At 40.1% G+C, this 20,521-nt stretch overlaps 1 protein-coding gene across 1 annotated transcript in view; it reads left to right on the top strand.

The window, feature by feature from the left end:
- Positions 1–6,498: 6,498 nt before the first annotated feature.
- The window catches only part of GNAL (G protein subunit alpha L), a 181,325-nt gene continuing 167,302 nt past the window's right edge, over positions 6,499–20,521 (top strand). Inside the window, exon 1 of the mRNA XM_038126798.1 lies at positions 6,499–7,139. Within this exon, the coding sequence (XP_037982726.1) occupies positions 6,674–7,139 (466 nt within the window). The 5' untranslated portion in view covers positions 6,499–6,673. The remainder of the gene's footprint in view (positions 7,140–20,521) is intronic.

Below are 20,521 nucleotides of genomic sequence, written 5' to 3'. Positions count from 1 at the left end.
TTTTATTAATTCTGTAAATTTTCACCTAAAAATGCACTGCAGAAAATAATTATTTTATGAGCCAAATTTTATCATAGATTCCTGCTTATATTGTTGTATTAGCTTCCAAAATTCACATTTGAACTACGATACCAGAGTTACCTTCCAAACAGCACTTTTCCATTATTTTATTATTCAGTATATTTTTTACATGGATTCTCAGTTGAAATGGAAAGAATAATTTGCTTACTATTAAAATGATAGTTAAAGTTTGTATGATGACCCACATGTGGGCCTCAGCTCATCTGTTTTCTGTTCTCTAGCCTTAATTTAGTTTTTGCATTTAAGCAATAATCTAAAAGGATCTTCTAAAATAAAACAAATTTTCCAGTTATTCAGAAGGTTCTAGAAGTCCCTATTGCTTGCTAAGACTTTTTTTTTACAGATCTGCTGGCTGTTCACATCAAGAGCAGAGAGTTCCCAAAACAAACAGCTTAGTCTGGAGAAGTTGTTTGTGTGAAGTTGAAGACTGCATCATGATGAATATTTATATGGAAATGAATTGAGGTTGCACAGATAAAGCATGCTTCCCTGACTTAAAAGAAATTCGGTATGCGATTGATACATACATTATTCACACACAAAATAGGAACAGAATCTTTTAATAGAAGTGTTCCCGAAGCCATGTCCTTTCCCTCTGCCTAGATCAGGTCTGTAGCAAGTAGGACTGTGCCTTGCTGTAAAACCAAGCTGTGATGGCTTTTTGCTCTGTATTTTACATTGTGCGAGTCACATTTTAAAAGTGTCACAATTTAGTCAGATTCGATCAGATTTTCTCAGAGCAAAAACCCCTGTTCAGAGCGCAAAAAATATTACAAATCCGATTCGATGCCATGGATCAGCAGTTTTTAAAGAAATCTTTACGAAGATATTTTAAAGAGATCATTAGGAGCCTTTTAAGTTTATTATATTCAAATTCCTTCAGAAGTAGCAACAAACTAAATGCTACAGAGACAGCAGTAGTTATGCCTCCACAACAGTGCATTATGTTATCTGGTAACACTGCTAGGTATACATAGACTTCAATTTTATTTGTTTTCCTATCACTTTTTCCTTCCCTGCTTTATGCAGTACCACAGAAAATCACCTTATCCCACAATTTGCATTATAAATCTCTTTCTAACTGTTTTCTTACTTCATTTGCTCAGAACCTAGTTTTCCAGCAAGCTGACCTACTTTATCTTATTTTTGGTACTTGCAGTAAATTCCCTTAAGCTTGTCTCCTCCGACATTGCTTAAAATGTCTTCTATATCCTGGTAATCACTTCTCTTACAGCAAAAAGATCTACCATGACTGATACAAGAATGATAAACTGTTGGTCTTTCCAAAACCCAGTAAGATGCTTTTACGTTGCAACGGTATTTTTCTCATTAAAGTCTCTGTGAAAATGGCTGAGGTATTTTGGAAGGTAAACCAAACAAAAATATTCATCCTGAGACAGATTTCAGCAGGTGCTGCAATTTAGCTGAAATCCCATTTTTATACAGTTTTAAGCAAGGAAAAATAATGTCTAATAATGGGAGATACAAGGCAACTTTACTACAGGTGTCACTAATGGCCTGACTTTTTATAAACTTATATCAGTTTTTTCATCAGGATATTTTAAGGAGTGTGCTTTAAGAGCTGCTAAATTGTTTACAGTATTTACACGGAAGGAGCTTTCCAAAAAGAAGTGGTAGATGGTTTTACTGCTATCATGCTCAGATATGACAAGGTGTAAAAAATACCATGGTGATGAGTGAGAGATGATTTGATAAAATTAGGTTTGAATCACTGTTGCTCTACAACTATTACAGTTGTAGCTGAATTCCCACTACAAGGCTTGTTTTTTCCCCCCTTTAAAAATCTTCAAGCAACCAGTAAAAGTGGCATGTAAAATTTGTGGTGAAGGTGAAAACAGAGTGGGGGTGGGGGCAGGGAGAGAGTTTGTATCTGTGTCTCTGTGTGAAGGATGGATGAGTTGTAAATCCTGCAATGTCCTGTAAAGAAGACCAAAGGAAAATACATGGTTTTCTGTCTTTTCAGTGGTCTTCTGTCTTTGGACAAATTGAGGCTGGGAGGAGATCAGGAAACTCATCTAATCTCTGGACGTTTCACATAGAGATTTGTTATTGTAGCTGTGCCTACTAGCAAATTTTCTATCAGCAGCATAGGTTTCAGCTTTTAGAGATAAAAGCATATATCAAGGAGGAGTATTTTCCTCTTCCTGTATACCTGCAATGATACAGTAGGGCAGCACAGGCACACTAGCGTTTATTATACACTGTAAGAACAAGGATAATAATACTTATTCCACAAGAAGCAATTAGATTTTTGACAAGTGTCTTTCAAAGAAGATAAGAGATGTTCATTATCTGATGGCATCTGGGTAAATCCTAGACCCTTTATCCATGAGGAAAATTAATCTCAACAGGAGTTTTGCAAATATCTAGTGGTTGTCATGGCACATGCCTTTCTACTTTTTTTTTTCCTTCTAGCATATTGCTTTCCTCTTTAATAAACCCAAAAATCTTCCAGCATTTTTCACTAATCATCACTGAGGCTCTGAAAAATCCCAAGGAAAATATGTCAAAACTGTTTAGAAATAATATCCCACGGCAGGTTCTGAATTTAGAGTTTCTGAATTCATAGCAACATTCTGACTAAGATACAGAAAAACAACATGGCAAAACTGTAGTCAGAATATGGACAAACTCATTCACCACTACAGTGATTTATCAGAGGAAAAAGAACATAAACAAATGTCCAGCCCCAGAACAGCTTCTCCTTGCCTTTAAGATCCTTGCCTTATCAAAATTCTTACAGATTTGTTTAGCTGGAGTCCCTTCAATTACCACACAGTTATATTTTCAAGGCAACTGCATTTACTATATTTGTTTTGGTTTGATGACAAACACTCATTTCTTGGTTAAAACTTGGAATATTGTATAAAACCCAAAAAGTTATATCGTGTTGATAAATATTGTTAAATCAAAATTATTATAAAACTAGGAAAAGAACACAAATTATTTTCATACGAGTGTTCAAGAAATGCATAATTTGCACTTCTTTTTAATAAACAGTAAAGACACATCTTCTTAGGAATAATACTTATAGATTTTCTTACTTGACTTGTATTACTCCTTGGAGTAAATAAAGCCATCTCACGGACATACCCAGCTCCTGCACATGACTGGATACCACCTCTAATTAGTTATTTCTTAGGTAGACCTATACATTGAATGCAAAAAAAAAGAAGAAACAGCTTAAAGTGGTTTACTAGAAGTTCATATCCAAAGGTATTTATTTATTAACCATCCCCACAATTAAAAAAAAAATGTGGATGGACAGGGGGAAGGTCCCAAGAAAGGCCAAAAAGATAATCCAAAGGCTGCAGAACCTACCCTGAGCAGATTGAGAGTTTAAATCTTTTCTCTGTGGAGAAGGCTTAGGAGTGACCTTCTTTCCTCCTTGGAAAAGAGAATACTCAAGAGAAACCTTCTCACAGTATCCCTGTATTTAAAGGGTGGTCACAAAGACAGAAGAGAAATTTGTAGCCACAAGAAGTTATGGGGAGAAGACAAGAGGTCACGAGTGCAAGTTGCACCAGGAAATGTTTTATTTCAATGCAAGAAATAATTTTATACAGTGGGAGCAACCATTCACTAGAGCAACCTTGCCAGGGGCATGGCAGAGTCTCCATTGCCGGAGGTTTTTCAAGATGCAGCTAGACAGGGTACTAGGTGATCTCATCTAGGCTGCCTTTCCCATGAAAGGTCAGACCAGATGAAATTCTGAGGATCCCTTCTCCAGAGAACAGTCCTGGGCTGTTCTGTGATCCTATGATTCTCGTAATTTCAGTAACACAATGAGACTTGCGTCTGAAAAATTGAGCCAGTCATTAAGTCCTGCTTTGGATGACTAACCTTAGAAAATTCCATGAAAGATTCTTCAAAGAGTATTCAGATCAGAAAACTGCAACATACTGACTTTTTCACTTTAAATTCTTGAAAATCTCAGTCCATGGTAATCCGGAAGTAGTGATGATCACTATTCCTCTGGGGAAGAGAGAAGACAGGCTGCTTATTGTTCTTTATTAGAAGTTTTAAGAAAAGAATCATGGAAGACCCTCAAGACACAGTTTGCTCTTGTAGGTCACTGAAGGATCTTTCAGTGAACATACTTTATGTGCCACTTCATAAGGTAGAGCATTTATTTCAGTGTTTGGCAGAGCAGTCAGTTCTTTTAAGGATCCTAACTATAGATAGTTAATACACAGGCTGCTATTTCAAAATTACTTACAAAGCATTGGATTTTACAGTGCCTTTTTTTTCTGCCAGGTCTCTTCTCTAATTGTGAATATATCGCTCATCTTCCCTGTTACTCACTGAGCACACACTGTACATGCTCAGGAGCACTTTAGCAAGAGAAATTTTACCTGATCTGAACTCATTTGGCCAGGTAATGGCATTTCTTCTACCATTTGGAAAGCAGTTCATGGTTCTGCAAATGCTGTTGTATGCATTGAGCTCTAAGAATCACCTTCACAAAACTAAGTATGTCCAACAGCATTTGGACCCCAAATATTAAATCCCTAACTTTCACCATTACTTTGGCTTTTGTTCGTTGATGGGTTTTTCTCATGGTTTTATTTTATCATTGGATGAGTAGAAAATCCTCCAATGTGATTCAATTACAGCAGAAAGTATACAGCTACTAATCCCAGGATCCCAGCGACCTAGTCCATTTAGATTCCTCTTATTCAAATTCCTGTTAGTTTTCAGCCAAAAGCTGAAATCTTTCACTCCCAACCTAATGAATATTGTATCCTTAGGGTCCATAAAGATTTTGAGCTGAGGCAGAGCAGCTCTGCAAAAGTGGTGAAACATCCTCTGCTGTGATGTAACTGCTTACATGTTTTGCAAGAGGATTGCAAGCAGGACACTGTAGGGTCAGGTATTAAAACATACAATAGAAGTAAAAGCTATGGGGTGGCTTCTCGGAGCCCAAGCATCTAAATGGTTGGTGAGCATTTTGAGGGGTATAAGAGAACAACATCTAGAGTGTGCTGGATCCTCCTAATATTTTCAGTGGCAAAATTTCCTTTGTGTGGTGAAATCACAGACGGTTGATACTGTCAGTTAAAAGGAATCTATTTATTTTATGCCAGTGTAGGGTGTTGGGGATTTTTTTTCCACTGAATCTTAACACACAACTCACTGCTTGGTAAATACATATTATATTTTATAGGACAATTGTTAAACCATTTGACACAAACACATCTGTCACGAAAACAATTCTGTTTCCCATATCCAGGAACTAAAAACTGTATCGAATTTGCTCTAATTCATTAATTGAAAAGAAGTCTGGGAATTTTACGTCCCTGAGTTTCTTCATACCACATTTTATAAACAGTGGCGACAGAATATTGGTCACTGCAAAAAAAAAATAGGAGACAAAACCAATGACCTAATACAACAGGTCATTACTGAATCCAAAGAGATGCTGTATGAATAAAGACGTTCATGAACACAGTCAAGGTTACTGAAGTTAGAGTCTCTAAATTATGCTAAGGTACGTGTCAGTCATTATAGTGAACACATGACATGACCTTTGCTTTAAGATTCAGAGACCCAGTTTCATCCACTAGCCACGTGTTCCTGAAAAAGGATTGCTGAGATTATGAAGAACACGGAGATGCACGAGGCAGAAGGAGAGCCTATTTGAGACACATTCTAAGTAACTTGAAATTTTCCAGGTCTTCTCTGGAGAAGGGCTGCCACCTTGGAACTGGCTTTCTAGCACCAGCCTTTCCTGCACAGCCCACAGCAGCACGCTGCTGGAGTACTACTGCTGCCAACACTGACTGAGACAGCGAGCAAACCCCAACATTGCCTATTATTTTCTCCTACCGTCGCACCCAAAGCCTTCCTCCCACGGCATCCTTAGTCAGCGCGTGGGCGAGGAGCCGCATGTGTGTGCACAGGGCTCAGAGCCGCGTTGTAGCTGTGAGGATGCCAGGCTGCCGGGGGCTGCCTCGGCCTCTCCGGGGCCGCTGTCACCCTGCGGGGTCCCTCTCAGTGAGAGGCCTCCGCCTCGGCTTCTCCCCCTGGGATGCCGGGGGAGACGTTGTCTGTCGGGGGCATAGCCCTGGGGGGGTAGGGCTGCGTGCAGCTCCCGGGGCTCGCACAGGCGGCACGGCGGCCCTTCCAGGCAGGGAGGAAACAAGGAGTGGGGGCGGCAGCAACGAGGGCGGGAGGCGTGGGGGGCGAGGGTCTCCCGGGTAGGGCGCGGAGCGGGAGCTCCGGGAGACCCCGGCCCCCGTGGCGGGCTGGGCGGGGGGCGGGGGGCTGCGCTCCGTGTGCGCCTGTGTGCCGGCGCGGCGCCCCCGCCCTTCCCCCGGCGGCGCTGCGCGGTGGGCTGGCGCTGGGGTATTTACGGTAACGTGGACCCGGCGGTGGCAGCTCGGTCGGTGTCAGGTGATCGGCGCCGAGGAGCCGCCGCCACAGCCCGGGAGGAAGATGCAAGATGGCCCAGCGGGGCCGTGAGGGGCTCCGCGGCGCCCCTTCCCCGCCCGCCGCCTGCCCGGCCGGCGGGAAGCGCTGAGGCCAGCGCCGCCGCGCCACAGCCCGTCCCCGGCGGGGGCACCGAGCCATGGGGCTCTGCTACAGCCTGCGCCCGCGGCTCTTCGGCGACGCCGGCGGCGGCGGCTCCATCTCCAGCGCCGGCGCCGCCTCGGAGCCCGAAGCGCCGGCGGAGCCTCACGCCGCCCCGCAGCCGCAGCCTCTCGGCGTCCCGCTCCGGCCCGGTGGTAAGCCCGGCGGGGAAGCGGACGGGCCGCCGCTGCTGCTGCTGCAGAACGGCGGCGGCGGCAACGGGGCGGCCCCCGAGCGGCAGCCGGCGCTGCCCAAGGCCGGCGGCCCCGGCCTTGGCGGCGGGGGGAAGGCGGCGCGGCAGCAGGCGCTGCACCAGCCGCCGGCGCTCCAGAGGACCTGGGAGAAGCTGCGCCTGGAGGAGCGGGAGGCGGAGAAGGAGGCGAGGAAAGTCAGTAAGAGCATCGACCGGGCGCTCAAGGAGCAGAAGCGGGAGTACAAGCAGACGCACCGCCTGCTGCTGCTCGGTACGTGTGTGTGTGTGTGTGTCTGTCTGTCTGTCTGTGCGGGGGTGTGCCGGGGCGGGCAGGTGCCCCGCGGGACTCCCCGGCAGCGCCCCCTCCCCGGCTTCCCCTGTTTTCCTTTGGCACCCTCCATCCCTCCTTTGTCTCCCCGCTGCCCCCCCCCGGCCCTGCCCTGCCCTGCCCTCCCGCCCCCCCGGCCGTGTCCGTCCCCGGGCTCTCCCCCAGACAGGCTTACACCTTCTTTTCCCTTCCTCCGCCCCCGGTCTCTGCTCCCTGCTCCTGGCCCTGGCAGTGGTTTTGCAATGGAGAGCACGATCGGCGCTCGTCGGGCGAGGGCGAGCGGCTCCACCCAGGCGGGCGGGCGGGAGCGATGCGGATGGGGGAGCAGCGGGGTCTTCCCGGCTGGAGGAGCCCTGCCCGGGCCGGGGCTGCCCCATCGCCCGCGGCGGGAACTTCGCTCGGCGCCCTCGCAACTCGGAAACGTTAACGGGGGAAAAAATAAAAATAATAATTTTTTTTTAAATCACGGTAGAAAGGAGGAAAAATGGCTATGCACGCGTGAGGTGTGTGTAGCCTGTGGATGGTCCTCCTGTGCCGCGTGTAACCAGGGATGGTTTAATGAGGAGCGGCTTGAGGCTCCTAAATGAGAGGAGTGGTGATGAGCGCTAGGCTCCTTATTTAAAGAAGCCGTGAGCGGAGTAAGGGGAAATAAGAGGGTGTAGATGCGTACGTTCCTCAGACATCGCCTCTACTACAAGATGTGTTCTACAGCTGCAGGCTCTCAGATTTTTTTAGCGATGACTTGCCAGCTTTTGTCCCCTCTTCTCTGAGGTGCTACGTGCGGTCTGCTGTTGCCACTGCTCTTTCTAAGCATTAGTTAATAGTCCTCTCCGGAGGATTTGTACCAGCTGATACATTTACAGTATGAAAACCACAGGGGTATCTAATACAAGCATCTCATTTCCTGCAGGAAACAGAACAGTCATACTGCAGGGCTTTTTTTTTATGGTCTGAGCAGAGGGCTTATTTGGCCTCTTAGCTGTGGTCATAAATATCTGTTTTCTGTTAGCATGAAAATACTGATTTGCTTTTGCATTAGCTTCTTTGCCTGTTCTTGTAAAGTTGCATGGCACAGAGTTTTGGTGCTTATCTTAAGTGCATTCCAGATTTGGGGTAGTCTTTACATCCTTCTTTATAAAACTCTGTTTCTGTTTTACTGGATTCCTTCATTCCTGTTTGTGGGTAAGGCGAGGATAAAATAGGAAATACAGCAGTGGACAAAAGGTATGCCAGAACTGTAGTGCTCGGTTTCAAAAAAAACAAATAATGGACTTTACCAGCTTGTAGATACTAGTGCAGCTGGTAGAAAGGAAGGAAGAAGAAGATGTAATTCGTGCTCTATGGAATTATTATTAGTAATAGTAGTGGCAAAATGTTTCTTCTCATTCTTGAACTGTTGCAGTAATTAACTCTTCAATACACCTTTTTTAATGAAATGTTAAAAAATTTAATTTTTTTTTTCCTGAAGCATCTGAACATGTGTTTTGGCTAGTGTGGCTGCAAGAAGGCAGAGATCACGTTTGGTGGCCTTCCTCTGGAGAGCATTGTCATTGAACAAAGAATTCTAACAACTAGATACTGTGTGTAGCCTATAACATAGGTGGTTGTCATAGTAAACCAGAGCAGTAAACACCTGTTCAGAAACAATGACATTTGAAAAATATATAATCTCTGACCTTTGGCTCCCTAAAAGAAATTCAACACTCCGAAGACTCCCTGTGTTGAATTTTTTTTTTATTTTTTAATCCTTGTCAAAATCAAAAAAGATTCTCTTGATCTCTGTATTGCTGGGAGGAAATGTTGGATTATTGTTTCAGGCCTTGCAGATCAGGGCCTGACTTAAATGTTTTGTTTGGATGTAGGGAGAGCTGCAGGTGCTTTGTATTGTTTTTGAAAGTAGTGGAAATGCTGCTGTAGATAAGAGAAAATTATTTAGAATGTGTGAAGGGTTTATTTGTCAGAGAAGGAGTAAAGCAAAATTGCATTGCATAAGGTGATAGGTTTCAGTCTTGCACAGAGGAAAAGTCTTAGAATTTACACAAAGGTCTTTTAGAGTAAAGAACATTACCATCCTGATATTTTATAGTATTTCAAGTTATAAATAACTGGATCCCTGTCCCTAAGGTCTTCCTGGCAGAGTGAACCTGAAAAGAGTTCCTTTGCTAGAGAGAGGAGGAATATTTTTGTACATCAACATGGAGGAAATGCACAGCAGAGGCGAAATGGTGAATGCAGTGACAGCAGAGCACCATCACAGAACAAACAAAGTTGAGCAACAGCGTTGGCGTGGGCTTTGTGTTTCTTTTTTTAAACACTAGTTTGTAAATAATAACCTCATTTTGGCTTGTACTTGTATATGTCGTACATTTACTGAGGCAAGTTTACAGGATATTACTGAAATTTTAGAGAAAAATACAGTGTATATTTTAAGGAGCTACTATTAGATATCAAAAGGGTATGCAAATAAATGCACTAATGTAAGAATCCTTAGAATCTAAATAAGTAGTATATCAGAAGAGAAGCTTATAAATGTTTGAAAACGACCTTTCCTTAAAAGCACACTTACTCTTTTATTATGTCAAATGAAAACAATCAGCTTTGTGATGAGCTGTGCATATCAGTTACCAAGATATTATGAAGTCTCAAAGGCTTTTCATAGTGTATGTTGGTAAATATCTCTCAAAGAGCCTGTTCTTGCCTGTTACAGCTTACCCCAACTAATGTCCCGTGGTGCACGTGATGTTTTGACACTCTCCCCTAACCTACATTCGGAAGCACTTAATGTGTTTTGCCATAACCAGTGATTGTGAAAGGGAGGGTGTGCAGTAAGTGCTCAAGATCAGCTCTCAGTCTGTGCCTCCCCCATAAATAGGTGTTTGAGTATCAGGTGGCCGGAGCTGTGATGCTGAGGCTTTGCTGGTGCACTGGAGTAGCAGCAGACACGGTTTGGGTCTGTTTGTTTTTCTTCTTCTGCAAGAAGAACCCACATAAAATGGAAACTGGCTTTCCACCACAGTTGGCTGTTTCTTGCTTAACATCCACTTTAAAGATACAATAAATTGATTGATTATTGAATTGATTATTGGGTGCTGTATTATTTGTAGGGGGGTTTATTTCCTTTTCTTTTTATAAGTGAAGTGTTCATCTGTGCAAAATTCTTAGGATGCTTTTACTAACCCTGAGATGAGGTGGTGTTTTTTTTTAAGCATATGTATTTATTAAACATATTTGCAGGGCTTGATCAGAGTTTTGTAGCTTTGGTTTCTGTCTTGTTTTCTGTTTGGTCTTTTTTTCCGCAGAATTGCAGTCACCCTCTTCTGCAAGACTGTTTTAGCTGCTGATTTCCTAGAAACTGTAGAAACATTACAAATCGCTTTATAGAAGCAATTTACATTCTCATTTGCAGTCTCATATTTTAAAGTATTTTGTGAGTAAGTGGGGTGAAGGGGAATTGGCTCTAAACAGAGTGTTAGCCATTGTGGTATAATTAAGGCTCATGTAATGTTGAAGTAAGCTATAAACTGAGATTTTTTTTTTCCTGGATAGCTGTTGTCTTCTAACCTCTGACTCCTATTTTTCCCATTTACCCTCACTCCTGGTTGTCATCCTAACTTTGAATGACTTTCTCAAGCAGAACACATTCTTTTACACTTCCCTGCTAAATTGAAACTGAAAGTGTTCCGAGTAAAATCTTTTCTGTTCAACAGAAACTGAAAGTAATGATATAGGGATGAAGGGAGGGGAAACAGAAATAGTAATTTTCTTCACTTAAAAGGTACTGGAACTACTTATGTGATATTTAAGTACCGACTTGATAGTGAAATTTAGATATGTTTGGTGATGTTCATGTACAAAAGTATAGAAAACATACCAAAAAACCTAGTTCCTCTGAATTGATGGAAATCAAACACAAAGATGCCTTGTCAAGCTTGGGAAACTCCTACACAGGCGATCCCAGAAAGCTCAGAGGTGTGTAATAAGAGTAATGGTTTTTTTTCTTTTCTTAACTCTGCACCAAATGACTGTTGTCAGAAATGAACTTTTTGTGCAAAGAGAGTCTCCATGGCTTTTAGACTGAAATTGCAGTCTCATATGTGTTCAATTGCAGTCTTCATATATGCTCACATAGTCTCAGACGTTCATACATCCTCAAGCCAGTTTTAAATCTTAAACATAATCAATTTTATTTTGAAAATAATTTTAACTTTTATGTGGTGTCAGCTCATGCTTTTTGATAAATACCTGAATCCAGTTTAGCTTGATGTGGTGATACTTTCCTTGAGTCTTCATAAGGTTGAATGCTTGAGGTGTTTTTCTGTTACGACCAGAGAGGACTCCTTCCCTGGTCTGTAAGGGAGCTTGGCGTATTTAGGATCCTTACAGCCAGCTATTTCTAATACGGATGTAATGCACAGATAATTGGTAGGAACAGAGGTCTTCAGGACTTTGAAATCCTGGGCTGCAAATACTGATCAATGGAACAATGCGAAATTGTTTTATAATCCCTAATACTGTGTGTAATTTGCGATGTCTTTCCAAAAGCTCTTCTGCTTTTGTTGTGACTTCACAGGAAGTGGGATATGCACTCCTTGCACAGGAGGAAACCGGTGGGCAGAAGTCATCAGGACATTTGGGATCAGTGCTTAACTTTGGGGGAGTTTTAAGTGTGCTGAAAACAATCCCTGACTTACAATCCTCAGCTTTTCTTTCTCTGTAAAATAAAAGTTAATTAGAGTTACGCCATATTTAGATGTTTTAACTCATTTCCATTTTTGATTGATTTCGCTTATCTTGAATCACTTGATATTTAAGAAAAAATAACTCAATCCTTTTTCCCTGTGTTAAGTGTAGTAATACTGGGAGGCTTTAAGTGCTGTGGAAGCGTGGGTTCTGCAGTTGTTAACTACAATTTTTGGTTATTAGGCAAGTTTTGTGTATGAGTGTGTATTCCATGAATGCTTCTGGGAATGCAGTGTCTTAACTAAGCAAACTTTGCAGGTATGTTATGACATGTTAAGGTCCCATTACCACTGCAACTTTTTGACTGCTGAAGTTTTGAAGAGTAGGTAAAACTCCTAGATTTAAATCTTTGTTTTCCCTTCTCCCCCCCACCCCAAACAGTTTAGAGGAAATATATTGCTACTATGTTCATCCCTTTCTGCTGCCCAACCCACACACCCGATTTCTTTTTCTTTCGTTTTACTGTTTTTGACGCAGTGTGACTACAAGTTTGGGGAAATACATAATGGTGGAGGTTTTTCCTACAGTCATGGCTTCCCTCAACTTACTTTTTCAAGTTGAGTACTGTTTGAGCTTGTAAAGTTGAATTAAATGGTTTTTAATGGTTTGGGTTTTTTGGGGGATTTTTGTTGGGTTTTTTTTTTTTAAATCCAGCAGTCTGTCCAAGCTGTGGCAGAAACCTGGCCTGCCTTCTGCTTACCAAGTTTAACTTTTTTGATAGTTACACCTGTTCTAGAAACATTTTGCCTTTGCTGAGTGGTGTGGAAATGATTCTTCTCTGTGGATTCTTGAATAGCAGTAGAGAAACAAAATGAGATAACAGAGGTATCGCTTATTCTCACGTAAAAGGGATAGAATCTTATGAATCTTAGGCAGGATCTGGAGGAAATGCAGCCTTGTATCTGGTCTGTGCACATCATATTTATGCTTTTTCCAAGAGTGGATGAGCATATTAAGTACACTGACTAGTATATTTCATATTATCCCTGTAGCACGGTATGAATGTATGTTTGAAACTCCTGTGTCTTGTGATTTCTGTGCACAGGAATATTAAATAAAAGTTTAATAAATCAAAGCCTTGTGGAATAAGCTCTACGAAGAAGGAAATGTGTGCTGTTGTGTTGACCAGAATAGGTAAAAACTCCTTAAGAAAGGATCTGTTATTTTCTTTTTCTGTGTTCTTGTGCAGAAGATGAAAAAATCTGAGGAAAAAAAGCTGCCAGTTAATGTCTGTAACATAAGACGTAACATCACCTGTACTGGAACATCTTAGCTGATAAGATCTCTTTGAAGTAAAACTGGAATTGCGTCTTCAGAATCTGGTATTTTATGTTTCTTTGGTTTTAAATTTAAGTTTGAAGAGTTACAACTTCCACTTATGTTTAAGGTAATGTTAGGTTTCAAGAATAATAAATTTGTCCTTTTGAAAATACTGTTACTGTAGTAAGTCAGCTCCAGGTAGAATTATAAATCCTGTGCTGTTATCTTTATTTTAGAGAATTTACGTCCTGTGGGAACAAGGTGCATTTTGCAGCTTAAAGCTGTTTATAAGTAGAAGGGGTTTTTTTTTCCGCCCCAGGTATTTAAAATGAAAAGAAAAAAAACTGAAAAGTTTTGCACTTTCTCTATGATACACAATACACTTTTAACAGTTTCTTTTAAGAGGACTTCATTCCTTTAAAGGGCAAAAAATAAGTTCTTCTCAGCAATCAATTCAAGCAAATTGTCTAGTTGGTCTTCAGAAAATGAGACCATTCCTTCTGTGATTTGGGTTAGTGCATGCAATGGAGATAAATAGCAGGCTGAAAAACATCTATAATAAAAACCCAATAAAAACTCAATAATAAATTGAGTACTCATTCTCTGTGGGTATCATTTCCTCACCCCCAGCCTCTCTTTCTTAATTTGAAAATCTATACTTTTTGATACATGTAATATACTCTGTGCTTCTTATGTCATCTGTAGATTAAAATGGATAAGGAAGGGTATTTTTCCATCATGAAGAATGAAGGCTATGTTAACCTGCCAAAAGTGTGAACACAGATCCTTAGTATTGTGTGCAAGTGTAATTTATATTAAGCAACTTAATCTTTTATTGAAAACTGTTGTGAATGTTGCTGAGACATTGCCAACTCTGCTATGCTGCAACTCTCTGAACTACGGGGAATCAACCATTCTGTATCTTGGAGCAAATGCAGACTGCACTTCATGGTGTTAGGCAGTGCCTTCTTCAGAATCCTCTTTATTTTCCCAAATGCCTCACATGTGGAGGACAAAACTACAGCAAAAGCAAGTTGGGTTTTTTTCCTTCAGTGAAAGCCCTCTTTCCAGGTTCATGTTTGGATTGATTTTTTGTGTTGGTTGTAGAATAGTTTTCTATTCCAAATTATATTTTTTCAGATAGAAGTGCACACATTTGTCTGTGTATGCGCATGTGGCTGCTCAAGTTCTTGTAAAACTGAAGTGATTGCTCTGGAGTCCAGGTGAGATAAACCAACCTTCAAGATTATGTGGTTGGATTATGTCCTGGCATATCTCATAGCCTTCAATCTTCATAAGCATGGGGCAAGTGTAATGGATTCTGGGACAAGATTGCTTTTTTTCATCCTTTGACTCACTGGACGTCTGAATTACAAAACAGACTTACGGTGTTATCTTCTGCCTGTTCTGAGCTTCCTGTGTTTGTCTAATTCACTGTCTAGCAGAGACAGGAACACGATATTAAGCACTTCTAACGTGTCAGCCATTGCAAAGATGTATATGGATCTTTTATGTATTTTTTTATATTCTTTTATAAACTATAAACCTAAAATGCGGAAGAATATAATAATTTGTATAAAGGACATACACAGAATTAAGCACTTCATAATCTGAAAAGATGTGATTAAAGGGTTTGGGGGAGGTTTTGGTTTTTTTTGATTTTTTCTAAAGTTTTGGTAAGGTTTGGTTTGTGTGCCTTTTTTTTAAATCTAATTTTTAGATAGGCAAAAGGACTGTCTAAGCGGCAAGATGCTGTGGAAGGTATTTACATCTCATAATGTGTCTGCTTTAATTTAATTTAGTAGTTTCATCACCTAATACTAAAAACTGAATCAATCTAAAATTTCTTTGATGTGTAGGAGACACTCTTCTGCTTCAGCTGTGCTTAAGAGCCTCATAGTACAGTGCCAGTCTGGTACTGTTACGTGTGATGCTGTGCAACCTGGTCATGTATAAACAACCAGGAAAATGGCATGAAGGACAGGCTATAACTTAAGTGGATTTTCAAATCCTTTTATTCATTGGGTCTACTAACTTGTGAGCGTGGCTGAAGACAGAAGAGTAGCTGTTCAAATGTTTTGCTTTTATCCCTTGAAAATATTTCAGTGAATGAAAACAGATGGGAACTACAGGACAATAATTCTGATTTAGATTGAGTAGTTGATCTTCCTTTGATTTAACATTTTTAAAGAAGAACAGAAATCTCAAATTCTTTAGAGTATTTTCTCACGCTCGGGATGGGGTGAGTTGAGCAAAAATACCCAACCAACCAAGAAACCACCCATCTGTCATGTAAATTCTGATAGCTTTGTTTTGTTTAACAGAGCTGTACTTGAAATTCATATGAATCTAGATTGCAGATGAAATAGCACTGAGAGGGGAACGCAAGCTTTTGACACTTAGAGAACAGCTGGATAATAAGCTGTATTTAAATAACTGCCATGCATTGTTCCTTTTGGAAATACATTTTTCTTAATTTTGGGAATATTTTTGCTCTTTCTGTGATTCTTCATTGTTGTAAATTATTTATTTTGCCTAAATGGAAGACTAATAAAAAAACACTAGAGTTGAGTTTGATGTTATGCTTCCTGACATCTTGCTTCCAGATCAGGAGCCATATCAGTCCCTCTTCCTTGAAGTTCCTTGTGCACCCCTAGTGCATAAATCTGTTATTCCAAATTCTATTGCTGCTCCCTCAGATTTTCTTATTCTGTTCAGTGTGACATCTGAGTTCATGAGCTTGTTTGTTCTGTAGTGTCTTTCCAACTTGGTTGCTATTGAAACCACACAGTTGGTGTCTTGTTCATTTTAGATTTGTTTGGGGTTTTTTTGGTTTGTTTTTTTTTAATGGGGAAACTGCAATAATGTTTTAGAGGGCTACATATTCACTCTGAGGGCCTTCTACTTCTTAACTCCATGTATAGAGGTGAAAATGTTTGCTCAGCAGAGGTGGGGGGAAAAGAACAAAAAACTGCCTGCAGTGGTGGTTGGCTTGTGATATGCAGAACTCTCCTCTGTTAGGCAATCCTGGCTCCAGGTGTATGTCAGCTATGTCTTTGAACTACCAGAGGTGGAAGAAAAGATGTTCCACAGAAAAACTGAAATGAAGAGAGTAGGTTTTTGATACTTGAAGTTGCTCATAATTTATTGCAGAAAGGATCACCTGAAGAGCACTCAACTCCCTATCAACTGCCATTTGGCAGTAGTCCTTGTCTAATTAAAGCAGATTCACAGATATGTGATCTATCTGCCAGAGACTGAATTAATGCTTTCTAATATGTCAGTAAAAGTTAAAGCAATGCAGTAAAAGGTCAAACAGCCTTTCAGATATGCTGGAGAGGTATTTGGAGGGCAGGGAGGATGGGACTATCTTTTCATGCTGCTTCATGCTGTCAGTTAAGTACCACTGCTTGTGCTCCTGGTCCAGCTGTTTCAGGAAAAGCAGATAGGAGCTCTGATGCTCTGAAACAGAATGAGCAGTTGTTCCACACTTGGTCTGATTCCCTATACATGCTGAAGAGCAGGTACATGTTAATACCTTGTTCTGCTCTAGGGGGAGGCCATTCATCGTAATACCACAGTTTCTCTGGGTTTCTGTGCATTGGTTGTGTGAGCAGTGTCACAGTCTGCCAGGGTTCTGCAGCACCTCCTGTTCTAGTACATGTAGATTGTGTGCAGGACAAAACAAATACATAACCTTCTCAAGCTGAAACAGTGTAAGATCAGTACATCTTACTGTGCTGACTGCCACTGAAATGTAACCTTTTCTTAGTGACAGTGTTTCTCTTAAGATAAAGATGACTGGGCAAGTATGGGAGCAAAAGTTTTCTTTTTGTTTTTCTGTTCCCACCCTTACTCTTAAAAGTAAGAACTTCTGCTGTTTTGGGATTGCGGGTGGGTTTTTTTTTAATATGTATTCTGTATCCTGATACCCTGATAAAAGATAATTAGATAATCTGATAAAAGAGTAATTAGAAACTTGAATTAATTGGCTGTTCACATGATGTGCAAAGAAATGTTGAATTAACCTCTCTTAATCTTGTGTCAGACAAAAATAGTTTGAAGGTATTACTGAGTTCCACATAAATAAATAAATAGATAACATCTTTTGAGTTCAGTATTTTATTCCCTAACACAGTTCTCTCTCTGAATTTAGACTGATAAAGACTTTGGCATTGGTAGCTTAAGCTTAATCAGCTTGGGGTAAGCAGTCAGACAATGGATCAGACTTTAGGAGTTTATGAATAATTAGACTAAAGTCCAGAAGTGACTAGTAAAATTTTTTCATTTGACTATATATGTAACCAAGACATCATTTCATTTCCTCATAGTCTCTGTGCTCTAAACTCATGAGTTGCTTGAATTTTAACATGAGTATTACACTGTTACTTCATACGAAGTGTTCAAGCAGTGTTACTGTTTTGAACCCTAGTTCAGAATAGGACACACACTGTTCCACCCAGCCACTTCAGCTTCTACTGGGTTGGAATTCATACTGTGCTTGCTTTCTTCATCTTGTTTTGTATCTGTAACTCACATAGTTGCTCCATTCCTTGAGAGAAAAGAGTCTGGAATATTTCTTTAGAGGCTAAAGGCTCATCACCTATTGCTCTTTTCTGACTGTTTTTTCCAATGGGTCTGAAGTGTTCAGTGCCTACTTTAATGGTGTTTGTATTTCTTTTCTGCAGGAAGCATTAGTTTTCTTTTTTTGAATTTATTTATCTGACAGCACATAATTAGTATATTTCCAAGTGTTTCTGAAACTGGCCTGTAAAAATCTTTGTACTCTGTTTCTGCTGCTTCTAGAGATATGACCTTGCAATGGCTCATGGAAGAATGTTACTTGACTGTACCAGGTTTATCATAGTTGCTGTTCTCTGTGTTCCTGCTTGTCCACACTTGAGTCTTTTGATAAGCTAGCATTATTCACAGTGTTATCTTTAATCAGTGGGTAAAAGTTTACTGTACCTAGTTGATAGTTCACACTTCATTTTTGAAATCCATGTATTATCTGATTCCCGATTCAACTTATATTGTGTTGTATTGATTGTTTGCAGAAGAACATCAGGCATATATGTGCTGCTTATTTATAATATCAAATTATATTGACATAAGCCTTCAACTTAATCAACCGTGTTTGCTGTCAATATCCCTCAGATATTTATTATTAATTAGGCAAATAACTTATTGCTGATTCATTGGCATTAGTTAGTAGATACAAGTCCTGTGCTTGATGGAATGTGATTTTTCTCAAACTGTGTGTTATCTAAATAATGGGATCTTGTACCTGAAAAAACCTTGATTTTCTGATGCCTTCAATTTATCTCATAGAGTAAATGTGATTGACATTCTTTATGCCGTTATCTGTTGGGATTTGCAGGGCATGCTCAGATCCTTCTTGTAGAGAGTTATCCTGTAAACATTAGGAAAAGAACTGTTTAGATCACATTGTGAAGACAGAGGGTGAGAATCTCTGTTTAAAGAATTAACTGTGTTGACATACAGGGCTATTTGCTGTTACTGTTTTAAGGTAAAGAAGCTAACTTGACATTTCTGAGTGAATATGAATGTTTTTGTTAAACAGTGAAGCTGATTAACCAAGTCTTGGTCTAGAATGGTGCAGAAGAGGATGCTGCTATTATGATTTCTTGTGAAACAAATAATTTTAACTTGAGATACCTTAGAAACAGCAGTATTTTGCTTGGACCTTTTCATCTCTGCTATGTAGTCTGGTTTTACGGTATTTGAAACTGTTCTGTGTCCTTTTCTTAACAAGGAAGCCAGCTGCTTATTTAAGTTGATATTTTCAACAACCTGAAAATGCTTTATCAAGATGAAGTACTAGGCCAGTTAAATACTTACTGCTACTACAGACCAGCACAAGAGAAAAAAGATAATCTCATGATGTTGTGTTTTTTGTTTTCTTCTTTTATTTGTTACTGGCTGTGGTCCAGAAGTGTCTTCTGTACTATGTTAGATCTTGCAGGCAATTGCTTGGACCTTTTATGAAAGCTGTCTTTCAAATCAGCTGACTCTTGTTACTTTTTGCGTTCTTTGTTTATAGTTAAAAAATTACTTACTCAAATTTTAAAACAATCTTTACCATAAAGGAGGCCAAGTCAAAATGGAAAGCTCTTAAATTCAAGCATTTAGTAAACTAATACTTTCATTTTAGGTCAGGTTTTTGGTGGCATTGTTTAACAGTAGTTAGGAAGGGTAACATCTGTTACAAAAACTGCTTATTGCCAGAATTCTTATATGTGACGCATGTAGGAAATTAATTCTTACTCTAACCTTTTGCTATAATAAAGGAAGCCTTCTTACCTTCATTGTCCTCTTCTTTATTAATGGGTATTTGACTGATGAATTAAGTCTCTCTGAACACATCGGGGTAGTCTCGGTTTTTAAGTCATCCTAAACATGCACTAACAATTATCTCAGTTCATAAAATACCTGACCAAGTCTGTCATCCCATCATAGACAGTATGGGTCAGTTGATTCTGAGGTGTACACATTTTTTTCAGAGCATCAGATGGCTTGAAAACCTTTCTTGACCACCATCCCTGACTGACAATGTATTTAACATTTCAAAGCGTGGCCCTTCCTCTGTGGGTGTTCTGATAAATCTGACTCTAACTCGATCCTGGTCTTCAAGCATTTTAATTAACTCTCCACACCGGGACCCTTCCTGTGGAGAAAACATGCATTTTCTTTTAAAAGAATTTCCAGAATAGATTGTGAGCATAAACTGTGGAGGAGGAAAATTTACTTGCAAGTATAGGAGCAGTTGTGTTTCTGATTTTGCTGTAGTATATAAAGATCTGAAATTCTAAGTCAATGTAATGTGAAAGTACATAAAACACATGCTTTTACACTAAAGCATAGTAAGTCTTGCTGTCACTGTAGGAATCCCAAATGTGAGCTTAATTTTGTGGTGTCATCAGACTGGAATTTACTGCTTAATTTGGAAGAGGAAGCTGAGATCCAGAAGCATGGTAGAAAATTTTCTTGAGTGCCTGATTTCTCAGTTTGATTTTGGCACATGTCATCAAAAGTGCATCAGAAGTAATGAGTTGTTCTGTCTTCTACCAACTTCACTAGGGGTCAAATGGTCAGCACTGATGAAAACTTATGGAAGTGGTTTTTTTCACAGTCTGAATGTATCAATTCCTTCAAGGAGAATATTCTTAATTTTTGTTTTAGTGGTATTTTTTACACTTTGTACTTGGCTCAGTCCTTGAATATGTATTTAAGTGGTGGTAATAATTAATTCATTTATTTGTTTTGAGTTTAATTTATATTTTTAAGGCTACTCTTATTCTTAG

The sequence above is a fragment of the Motacilla alba genome, chromosome 2 (genome assembly GCF_015832195.1).
Source record: "Motacilla alba alba isolate MOTALB_02 chromosome 2, Motacilla_alba_V1.0_pri, whole genome shotgun sequence".
NCBI lineage: Eukaryota > Metazoa > Chordata > Aves > Passeriformes > Motacillidae > Motacilla > Motacilla alba.
The sequence above is the reverse complement of the archived record's forward strand: the minus strand, read 5'-3'. Positions and strand labels throughout refer to the sequence as shown.